A 12,138-nucleotide genomic window follows, 5' to 3' on the forward strand; every position below is an offset into this window, starting at 1 on the left:
TTCACCATGTAACAAGCGTACAACATAATTTTGTTCTGGATTATCATCTCTCGGTGTTGCTAAAATAAGTTATACACACTCATCGATCGATCGTTTGAATAATAAATTTCTTTTTATGACTTATTTTATAGTATTTTTAAATTTTTACATTTAGATATTAAAAAGGCCTTAATCATTTTTAAATGTCAATTGTACAAATTGAAATAAATCAAAACTTAAAATTAGCATGCGATTTTTTATATATATAAAAAAACAGAATATTTCATACAGAATAAGATATTAAGAAATCTATGACAAGTATTTACACAATTAAACAAACGGAAGAAATTTGAATCAATTATTCATGGCGGCCGGGCGGTGGCTGCGGCCTTTCCTTGTCTCCGCCGCCGCCGCCCGTTCATGCGAATCGCACACCTGGCTCTTAAATTTGCACCCGAATTTCGACAGCCAACTGCCTCTCCCCACGTGTCTTTGTGGGCCCACCATCTCTATTTTCTCCATCGTCTTCTTCATGGTGCAGTACTCCCGCTCCAGCTCGTGCACCCGAGTCCTCATGCTATTCACGCGCACGCGCAGCACCTGGTTCTCCTTCACCGCCGCTCTCCACGTCCGTCTCTCCTCCGGCGAGATCGCCTCCGACGCATCCGCGTCGTCCTCCGCTGCCTTCACTCTTCCTCCGTTCTCGCTGGACGGCCGAGACAACTCCGCCGAGGTTCCTGCGTCGGCGGAGATATAATTTGTACCTGCGATGGCATGACGGAGCTGAAGCTGCTCGAAGAACAGCACCTGAACCACCGCCCTAAGAGGCAGACGCTCGTTCTGAGCTGCGTGAGTGCACGCCTCTAGAGTGAGTTTCTGGTAATCCAGCACACCGCAAATCTTCTCCCTCTCTGCTTCTGATAACCATGGGTGAGCCTGCATAAATTCGCAAAACAATGGATTGAGTATTGAAATACGTAGTTTCGGTGATTGATTTGATATTATTGTTTACCTTGAGATAAACATCGACGGCTCGATAAAGTCCGTCATCGAATATTCTGGCGTGATCCGGCAGCGCAACGGCGAGGTCGTAGAATTTCTCCGGCTTCAAATTAGAGTCGGAAGAAATTTCCGATAGGTATCCGTCTAGCAACTTTCCCACCAGAATTAACGCCGCCGATCTGTGATTACCAGATTTACCACTCTCATCTCCACCTATTCTATCTACCGATCTCTCTCCAATTCCTTGAAGAAAATATCGTAAAATCTTTTCCACACAATCGACATCATACAACGTTTCATTCAAGTACGAGTAGCTCGGAATCAGCAAGTCATCCAAGGTGGCGTGTTCTAGTTGTGATCCGATTATCTTCTCCAGTGCTGATCTGCAAACCCCCGAAGCATTCAAAATATACGCTGTTCGCAGCAATCCGAACAAAAATCTAGTCGTTTTTGACGATACATTCGAGTGCGAGGTTTTATATGCAGGGAGATGAGAAACAATCGTCTCTAGAAGCTCTCTCTGCTCGTTCTCTGTTGGAACCCTAGAAGACGACGATGGCTTATTCGTTGTGCGAGAGATTCCGGGAATGTACTTATTCGCGTAGGAAATCAAACAGCTCTCGATAATTTCTGAGCTGGAATTCAAATTTTTCATGGCGAAAATCAAGCGCTTGAGAATCGGAAGACTCAAAAGCCATAGCTCATCTAACCATGAGTCCCCACCTGCTGCTCCTCCTCCTCTACTGAATTCCGCACTCCCTCTAGCTTCATGCACCCCTATGTTGCTTAGAGCTTCATCATTCACCGGCCAGCCGAACAGCGAAGGGTCTACGGCGGCGGCTTTGGTGGCAATGGCCTCTATACATCCCCAAACAATGCCGAGATCTTCCGCCATCGGCAACAGCTTCTCGCAAGAGGATAGCGTTTTAACAGAATGTTTGATATTCTTGAACACAGATTGGGACAGAAAAATCTCACTTCTCGAAATGAGATTGTCAGCCGAAAACTCTTCAGTCATCTCTAAGTATTCAGCGGCACAGCGGAGGGCGGCGGTATTGGTGGCCGAGAGATCTATTTTCACACCGTAACAGAATTTCGCGGCGGTCTCAAAAGATTCAGAACCCCCCGGAAAATCTGGGAAGGTGATGTGACACTCTTCCTCGTCCTCTTCAATGTCTTGATCTTCTTGATTATCGCTGTCAATTTTCTTGCTGGATTCATATGGGTTTTGGACTTTTGTGATTCTTGGTTGGTTTTTCTCTTCTTCAGTTATCAGGTCGTGAAGCTTCCTACTTTTTGACATCAGAGGGAACTGAAAATTGGGTTCATCCAGATTTAAAACACAAGAAAACAAGAATATCAGTGAAAGTGTTCAACATAAGACACCACTTCTGAGGTATTTGAGGAAACTTGACCTTGTGAAGACGAAAAGTCATGTCAATAACTTCGATTATGACGTCACTCGGCAACCCTGTTGTGCAAAACCTGCAACCAATGCACAGAGATTCAAGAAGCAAGATTTGGAAAGGCAACGAGAAAATAAAGAAATCTGAGTTCAGAGTGTGGGAGTTTGAGCTAACAACCATGCCTGCCCTTTGGAACCGGGTGTTTCTGATGCTGGCTTCAACATATTCAAGCAAGAATCATGCAGAGGTAAAGGGTATTCGACTTGACTACGTGTGCAATGAGTACTAAAAATGAGCTTCAATTTCTGAGTTTCTGGGTCTCGTGGAATGATTATGTTTGTGGAAAACTAAAAGGGGGGGGAAGTTCACTTGTTTGTACTTGAAGGGAGAAATGGAGGAAGAAATTCAAGAAACTTTGGAACAGACAAATGTCGCTCTGAGCAGAAATCGAGAAAGGTAAATTATTAAAGTTCAAAGATAATGGGTTTTCGAATTTGGATTGATTGGTCTTTTCTTTTCTTTTCTTTTCGGGGTGGGGTTTTTTTTTATTTGAATCAAATTAATATACCAGAATCTTCCCTCTTTTCCTGTACTTCTATGCCTGAACTGTAGAGTGAATGGAAAAGATCGAAAAAAAGGTCGGTTGGATTTTGAGATATAAAGTGCGATTTTGAATTATTTCTACTTTATAAGAAGCATTTTTTTGGGTTTCAAAATGAAGAAAGAAACATTTTCTTGCTGTAATTATGATGGTAATCATCATGAGTTGTTAGGTATCTTTAGTGTTCTTTTTCCGTTATTTTAGGCCATAAAAGATCCATGATTAGTATATCTCAAGAGCCTGAACTCATCAAAACTTCATGTTGAGTCCATTTTGCTTTCGAGGTTGGACATATCACATAACAGTTGAGATAATACATCTTAAAATTTAAAGATTTTGTAACTTGAATAAAATATTAATGATACGTAACTTTCCTTTCGACCTATGACTTATATAACTTTCCTATCTTATCGTTCGAGATCTAATTATAATAAAATTTATTTTTCATTACACCTTGCTCGTGCCATATGCCTCTTATTAAATATGAACACACCTCAACACGAAATCTCTGAGCTTTTGAAATTAGGTTGGTCAAACATACCCCGTGAACCAAATTCAAATCTCTTTTAGCTCACATGTATTAGCGTGAATGACACCTGTTGATCATCGAATCTCGATTCTTGGCATTAATTTCGACATCTACTCAGTAAATGCACATTAACTCTCTGCCGGTGTCTCTGATTTAATCTCCCACTCCCACAGGACTCCCAAATTTTAAATATGGAATCTCACTTATCTTTGCGGATGTTTGCTCCCACACACGTTGACATGGATTTTGTTTCCCTCAGATTTTGGTTTCGTCAAATATCACTGGTAATCGTTTTTTATTTTTTTAAAAAAATTAGCAATTTTAATTATTTTTCCCTCATAAACGTTAACCTAAAACTACACATACATCAGTCTCAGTATCATATTATTATCACATAAAAATAAAATAAAATTGAAAAGATTAGCGATATTAGACTAAAATCGAAACTGACGAACCAAAATCACAAAAAAAAAATTGTATTTTACTAATTTTTTTATATACTGACATTTTTTTTTTAAATCCATTGATCCTTTCTTTTTGTTCTTATGAATTAATTATAGTCTCTCAATCCTATATATTTATATTTAATTTTTTTCGTTCCACATACAAAGTTTAGTTTTCATATTTATTATTATTTTCTCTATTGTTTTAATAATCTATGCATGTTTAATTTGTTTTTAAAATTACTAATATATTCATTTAAAACTTATTTTTCCAATACATGAGACAAGGTGAAACATACTCCCATAAATTTACACACACTACTTTTGGGTATCGTTTGGTTCATAATATAGGATATATAGTATGAAGATAAGTAATATTTTATAATAATAAAATAAATAGAAAATGATAGTTAATATAAGTGTTTGATTTGATTAATTTAATTGATTAAATTTGAGATAATATGATATTAGCATTTTGTCCTTGTTAAAAATATTAATAATATTATTTATTAAGGATAATATCGTACTTTTATATTATTGATTTGATTGACGTGAGATAAATAATTACGAATTTGATTGATGTGAGATAAATAATTAATAATTTGATTGATTAGGATAAATAATACTTGTACAAAACAAGTGATACGATATGACTATTTATATTAGTACTTACCAGTACTTGAACCAAACGGTATGTGTACATTTCATCCCACCCAAATATTTATATACAGAGAGAGAGAAAAAACTATAGAAGATCGTTTCATATTATCCGTTTTATATCCATATTTTAATATAATATGTGTAATTAATTATCTGAATTTAAAATAAAAATAAGTGAAGTCCATCAGACAATGAAATGAATATATTACATTATTGTCTCTATCTCAATTTTATAGACTTGTTTTTTAACACACAAATTAAGAAAAAACATCAGAAAAGAAAATTTACATACAACTTCATAATTTATCGTTATTTAATTTATTAAAAATTTATTGCATGTTTTTCAAAACTTAATTACTATATATTAATTAAAAATAAAAATATATATTAACAAATAAAAAGAAAATACTAGCTGTTAATTAAATGCACATAACTATCACAAATATCTAATATGTTACGTTAATTATTAAATTGTCAAAAATGACACAAACATTTAGGTACCGTTTGGTTCATGGTATGAGATATATAGTACAGGGATAAGTAATACTTTGTAACAATAAAATAAATAGAAAATGATAGTTAATATAGAGTTTGATTTGATTGATTTGTTTGATTAAATTTGAGATAATATGATATTACCATTTTGTCCTTGTTGAAAATATTAATAGAATATTACTAATATTATTTATTAAGGGTAATAACGTATTTTTTATTATTGATTTGATTGATGTGAGATAAATAATTACGAATTTGATTGATGTGAGATAAATGATTAATAATATGATTGATCGAGATAAATAATACTTGTACAGAACAAGTGGTAAGATAAGAGTAGGACTATTTATATTAGTACTGAGAAGTACTCGAGACAAACAGTGCCTTAATGAACTAACTCTCTAAGTTTAATCTAACGAGTCATAAATGAGTGTATGTACAATACAAACAAAAGAATCATCATTAAAATAAGAATGCATAAATAATTGATTTTTTCAGGAAAAAAATACAAATTTTATTTTAAATAATAAAATATCCAAGAAATAACTATATGTAAATTGAATAAAAAACAGTTTACGAGCCAAATAAACAAATTACAAATTTATAGAATATCGGAGACTAAAAACCAAATCATTTAAAACAACACACAAACAGACAAAAAAATCACATTTAATAAAAAACGACACGATATATAATTGAATTTTTTTTTTTACTTTATGATATGTTTCAATAATATAAGTTGTTTGTTTTTATAAAAAATTCATTGAAAATATCAATTACTAAAATAAAAATCAGTTTCACCCTTATATAATTGAGTGTTTATATAAAATGTTTGTTATTTTTACATTACTTAGTTAATTACAAAATCTCAAATTAAATAAAACCATATTAATAAAATAACAGAAGAAGTATTGCTAAATATAAATATATAGGCAAAACTTGTGTGAGACGGTCTCACGTGTCGTATTTTGTGAGACTGATATCTTATTTGGATCATCCATGAAAAAGTATTATTTTTTATTGTGAATATCGGTATGATTGACACGTCTCACAGATAAAGATTCGTGAGACCGTCTATATAAAGATTCGTGAAATCATCTCACAAAAGATTTACTCATATACATGCATGGGACAGAGTTAATAGATAACTATGTATTCTACGTAGTTGAGAACATTTTAGGGAACGTGAATCCAAAGAAGATAAAACAAAAGTAGTTATAGTCTAACATGAAAGTGTGCGACTTTTCATCGGAAATTGATTATTGAACGACTTGCGCAGCAACCAACGAATCCAAACTACATGTTCCTTCTTACATCAACCACGAAATCACTCTCACATGTGTAACATTCCACAAATTCTAATGTAAATTTGTTTGTTATAATAAATGCATATTTAAAAAAAAAACCCGACAGCAAATAATAATTCATAAATATGACTAGAAGGTAAATCGTTAACCAGCATTATTTCCTATGCACACGTTATAACTGTGGGGTATTAATTAGTATGTTTTTGTATAGATTTTGTTTGGTTGTAAAATAATATTTATATAAAAATTCAAGAGATCATAAAATTATTAAAAGCTTTAGAAATGAATTTTTAAGAGATTTTTTAAAATATTTTATTAAAATATAAGTCTCAAATTAAGATAACTGCAATTATTTAAAAATTGTTGTTTTATAACATCTTATAACCCCAAATTATAAGATTGTCATTATCATTTTAACTTACAATGGCGAAAACGTGCACAATCATCGATTTTACAAAAGATAATAAAAATACAAATTCAACAGAAAAATCACAGTCTTGTTAAACCAACATATACATTTTCTCAATTTTCATCATAATCGAAATCTTGTATCAAGAATTTAAAAAAAAATAAGAAGAAACTATAAGTCAAGTCTTTAGGGATTTAGTGAGGGAATAAACTGAGCTCGTATATATTTATAACAGTTCAAACGATCATATATCTATACAGTAATTCAATAAAAGATGACATATATTAATAATAATGTATTATTATGGAAATATTTTGTCAAATGAAATGCAACGACGGTTCAAAACTCTGAAGTAGATATTCTGGATTAAAGAGGTGGCTCTCACCAATATTCGATTTTATCACTTTTTCCCATGTACTCAAGTAAGATGCATAAAATTAATTATTACAATCAAAACCACACTGTTCAGATTAACCATAGACCATAGTCCATACACAAGAGTTTTAACTCGTTATTCATTGCACTCACTTTCCAGTCATAGGTCTCATTGCCCAGTGAACTAGGCAATCCGATACATAGACCGTTGTCCAGAGCTTCAGTCATTCATTTTCAATCTGTCGATAGTACCTCATCGTTAACTATTCAAGAACTAATATTTACAAAAATTCAAATATCTTGAACAATATGCTCAATAAAATATGAAATACACTTTATGATATAATATATATAAAATAAAATTCTTTTTATATAATTAAATAATTATTATTATTTAGAAGCATTTTTATTTATTTCATCACAATCTTTTTAGATATTAAGTAGATTAATGTATATGACAAATTATTTATCGATGTCAAATCTTTTATTGAACCAAATAATTTTTTTTATCATTACTATTTAAATTAATTAATTAAATTTTGACTAACCATCACAAAAATTTTGGATTGTTACAAATTTACAAATTTTTTGTATCAGAAGTAGTATAATCATTCAAATTCGGATAAAATTGAAATAACATTTCTTATAATAAAATTCGAATAGAATTGAAACACTTTCGTATATTAGTAAATTTATCATAAATTCTTTTTCAATATCATATGTTGTAATAAATTAAAAGGCAAGATAATTTCATCTACCTAAAAAGGTACAATATAAAACCATATATAAACCTCTAATACCTTTCAATTTGAATAACAATAATAAATAGAACTAAACAATTATAAGTAGTATCTAACAATTTCAATATAAAATTCAAATTTTCAAATGTTCACGAGTAAGACGTGATAATGATCATGATCATGCAATTATTCTGTAAAATACTAGCACAAATATTACACTCACCATTCATTCAAAATCAGTTAAAATATTTACTCAAAAAAATAAAATCAGTCAAAATATTTCTCTTAAATTTACAACATTTTATGCGTATCTATCATAGGACTGGATAACTTGAGAGTTGAGTCGAATAAAAGAGCAAAAACATTCAAGTTCAATTACTATAATTCTTTCTATATTGTAAGCAACTAAAAGATGAACAGGTTGACTATTTTCGAGTTTAGCCAATGCAATAAAATCGAAACGGGACACTTGCGACTATTGACCTTCTGGCCTGTGTGAACTACAGTCATACGTACAACCATCATAAGCAGAAGGTACAAACATCGACAATGGGTCAGTAAAAGTGTAAAACTAGTAGAACACAAACTATGATTACACAAGAAAGTACGAGGTTATAACAGCCTTAACGTTGATAGAGAAAGCAAACAACAAATGAACACTTGTGACACTCAGATTCACATATATTTCATGATCCACTTTTGTACATGATAAAGCATTACCGGTGACCATTAAATCATCTCCTTGGTCAGCACTGAAGGTTCAAGAGGTACTGCCACCGCTATTATTTGATGATGGATCAATTGAAGGCTTCTTAGTTGGCCCAGACTCGGTGGTCGAGCTCATGACCGTTCGCTTGACTCCTCTTCCAACAACCCCCAGATGAGTAACAACAGAAGTGTTATTTGAATGAGCAGTGGAAACAGTTGGAGACACCGTGATTCCAACAATGTTGGCTGTATCCATCTGAGAAGAGTTCATTGCTACTGAAACTGCACTTTTCTCACAAGCCTTTGCTTTTGCGGACATCATCCCTGGATGCCTGAGAGGATCGATGTTGGGTTTAAAGCAAGCTGCTGAAGATCTTCTAGCTGCAATATGGAAACAAGTAAATACAATGGCAAAGCTGCTCAAAGATTGTCGATATTTGATTAATGCTTACCTTCTTTTCTAGTTCATCACACAGACCAGTCAGTGTGTCAATCTCAGATTCTTTGTGAGCCATGAGATCACCTGACTGAGATGCGTAAGAAGATGGTGGAACAAGTTCTCTTGATTCAGAGGCAGCCGGTGTCTTCGCAGCAGCTACTTGACAGATCTTTATTTCATTTGTAAGTCGCTGCAGTCTAGACTTGCAAACTGAAATAGCCTTCTGGCAATATGGAACAGCTTCTGCAGGTTTAGAACCAATTTCCAAACACAGGCATACCCTAAAATTTCTTGGTTCTCATGTTAAGAAATCTTCACGAACCAATTGTGACATAGGTTTAAAAAATGATTTAAAACCCGGGTGACACACCTAATGCTAATCCATCATAAGCCCTCAAACTTGCAAAAAAATTCTTTTGGGCTGCAATGTCCAACTTTGTAAAGTATACAACTCAGCTATAAGCCGACTGTCAGGTTCAACCAGGCACTTCAAAATGAACAGGGATTTCAAGTAGTCACTAAGTGAAGTTTCAATATCCTCTGGACAAAGCAGAAAGTTTCTATAGTGAGTAAAAAATGACCACATAACCAAGCTATTTAAATATATAGTCATGATAGCAATCACTGAAACAAATTGCAAACCTCTTACCAAAGCTACTTCTGCCAAGGCAGACAAGATATCCACATTTTCCATAGTTTCCCCGGAGTGCTTCTCAACAATTGCCCTAGAAACATCTAGCATCTTCCATGCCAAATCCAGGTCAGATTCATCTTCATCACCATCAGCTAGGTCTTCAGCATCACTTTCGTCTTCTTCTTCTTCTTCATTCTTCCCTTCTGCTGTTATTTAGAAGAAGAAGAAGAAGAAGAAAGCCACTGAGCAAAAATGCATTTCATGCTCCAAACAAATGTCGCTGAAGAAAACCAGGTACACCAAATATACGTAACTCCTCAAAATCTTATATAACTGCAACTTTAAAGGATTATAAACATCCATATCTACATAATTCCTCAAAATCCTATATAACTGCATCTTTAAGAGATTATACGCATCCACCCTCCCCGAGAAGTTAAACAAGAAATCCCAAAAGATGGATTACTCAATTGGTATAACTGGAATTTGAGCAATTGATAGCACCACATTAACCTGTCCGAAAATTTCAGTTCCTTCTATCCACGTGTCAGTTGGAATGGCAGCAGACTCCCCCATGAATGAAGAGGTCATTGGTTCTCATCAACACAACCCCCCTTCATGCATAATTTTGAAAAATATATGTGAACACATATTGCAGTTCCTTGATAAGAGGATAATTATGAAGTTTTTCATGCGTAACATTATTTAAACAATGAAACAAATGAAATATGCATATAATCAGGTGGATTGTAACGATCATTTTAAGTTTACCCACTCATTATCCATTAAATGACCATTTCAATAATCGGTGAATATAGACGATTTAAACACTAAATTCAACCTGTAACTTCATCCAGACCATTGGTGCTTCCTTCTTGTTCAATAGTAGAAACTGAGGTAGCAGAAGATCCACCATTAACAGAACTTTCCACAGAACCATCTTCCTGAGAGACCCCCTCTTTTTTGGGCATAGAAGCCAAGGGATCAGCCTCTTCTTCATCTTTATCACAATCTTCCTGAGAGACCCCTCTTTTTTGGGCATAGAAGCCAATGGATCAGCCTCTTCTTGAGCTTTATGCAAAAGTGCGCGTCCGTACTTATAGTGAGCACTGACACATTCAGGAGCAAGTTCACCAAAATGTGCAACCCTGAATACAAATTCAATATCATAATCGATTTTTAGAACATACAACAATTTCTGACACAAGAACTACCAAAAGGAAATGTGAAACGACTCAATAAGTCTTGGAGCTCTGGTCACCTGATTTCTAGGGCACGACTGAAGCAATCAGTAGCTTCAGCATAATCACGTTCCTCAAAAGCATTAGAGCCACGCACCATCAACTCCACCGCATATCCCAGCGATTTCTCGCGCCCAACACCAGACACAACAACAGAGCTTTCTCCGTTGCTCACATTGTTGCTGTTATTGCAAGTGGATTCGGCGCCGCCGAAATCGACTCCCGACTGGATGGTAGCTTCCACAGAATTGAGGTTTTCGTCAGTCGCAGGACCCTGGGCCGAAGAATTCGCGGCTTCTCCCACCATGCTTGAGAATATTGGAAAACCCTTTCGCTCCTTTTGTGTTTCAAATGGAAGACATGAGATGCCCTCACCGCGCCAAATTGAAACCGAAAGCCACGTAATTAAAAGCGCAACCTCGACAAAACGACGACATATTGAGGACTTAATTCAACCAGAGATTTTACGGTCAAATTGTTAGAGGGCGGCCCAACCCATAATTTGACTAATATATTATGTCCAATTTGCAAATTACATACAAAACTTATGGCCCAGCCCAATAATATATTCTATATAAGGATATAAACGAACCAAACCGTCTGTGAGTTATTCGAAGCTCGATTCGATGAAAGCTCGTTTAATGAGGCTCGTTAAGATTAACAAATCAAACTCAAGCTTTACAGTATTTGGCTCGTTAGCTCGTTCGTTGGTAAGTTAATGAGTAATCTTTTAGATGAAAAAATAATAGTTTTGATATTTGATTTATTGATTTTGCATATTATTTATGAAATATATAAAAAAATCTATTAAATTTATATATTATAATAAATTTACAAATTTTAATAAGAATAATATATTTTTCTTTAAATATATAATTTACTTTTTAATTAATTTAATGATTAAATTTAAATGTATAATTCATATTTATTAAGCTTGTTTAGGCTCGATAAAGGCTTGAATAAGCTCGTGAGCCATGCATATATTCGTTAAATAAAGCTCGAGCTCGGCTCGATTATAAACGAACCAAGCTCAAACATTCAAGAGTTCGGCTCGGCTCGACTCGATTACATCCCTAATTCTATCCACTCGTGTTACGAGGTACATATGGCACGAACAGAAAATCCAATGTTTTTTTTTTTTTTTTTTAAATAGGAAAAATCCAATATGGG

General features: G+C 33.9%; 1 protein-coding gene, 1 long non-coding RNA gene and 1 pseudogene across 3 annotated transcripts; 1 reads left to right on the top strand and 2 right to left on the bottom strand.

Annotated features, from left to right (window-relative positions):
- Positions 1-238: 238 nt before the first annotated feature.
- On the bottom strand, positions 239-3,120 carry LOC142551432 (BTB/POZ domain-containing protein At5g66560-like). 2 transcript variants are annotated; one of them, XM_075660789.1, is made up of 4 exons: positions 2,565-3,120; positions 2,397-2,466; positions 992-2,293; positions 239-915 (listed from the first exon to the last, which is right to left on the bottom strand). In XM_075660789.1, exons 1-4 carry the CDS (start codon positions 2,609-2,611, stop codon positions 334-336), a joined length of 2,001 nt encoding a protein of 666 aa, XP_075516904.1. In that variant the 5' UTR covers positions 2,612-3,120; the 3' UTR covers positions 239-333. The 2 variants fall into 2 exon arrangements, with proteins under 2 accessions (XP_075516904.1, XP_075516822.1); XM_075660707.1 differs by having other exon boundaries at positions 2,397-2,567.
- On the top strand, positions 1,984-2,529 carry LOC142551569 (uncharacterized). The gene is made up of 2 exons (XR_012821592.1): positions 1,984-2,123; positions 2,251-2,529. It is a non-coding gene; the product is annotated as an uncharacterized LOC142551569 (long non-coding RNA).
- Positions 3,121-8,500: 5,380 nt separating the features above from the next.
- Positions 8,501-11,360, bottom strand: LOC142551619 (uncharacterized; annotated as a pseudogene).
- Between the last annotated feature and the right edge of the window lie 778 nt (positions 11,361-12,138).

Source organism: Primulina tabacum, chromosome 1, assembly GCF_025594145.1.
Source record: "Primulina tabacum isolate GXHZ01 chromosome 1, ASM2559414v2, whole genome shotgun sequence".
In the NCBI taxonomy this organism is placed as follows: domain Eukaryota; kingdom Viridiplantae; phylum Streptophyta; class Magnoliopsida; order Lamiales; family Gesneriaceae; genus Primulina; species Primulina tabacum.

What these genes read in the sequence shown, in the direction of transcription:
- LOC142551432 (XM_075660707.1), bottom strand. Translation starts at nt 2,567, where the DNA reads ATGGTTGTTAGCTCAAACTCCCACACTCTGAACTCAGATTTCTTTATT. An exon ending in TGACTTTTCGTCTTCACAAG is followed by an intron (nt 2,294 to 2,396) that starts GTCAAGTTTCCT and finishes CCCAATTTTCAG; the next exon opens with TTCCCTCTGATGTCAAAAAG. An exon ending in CCGTCGATGTTTATCTCAAG is followed by an intron (nt 916 to 991) that starts GTAAACAATAAT and finishes GAATTTATGCAG; the next exon opens with GCTCACCCATGGTTATCAGA.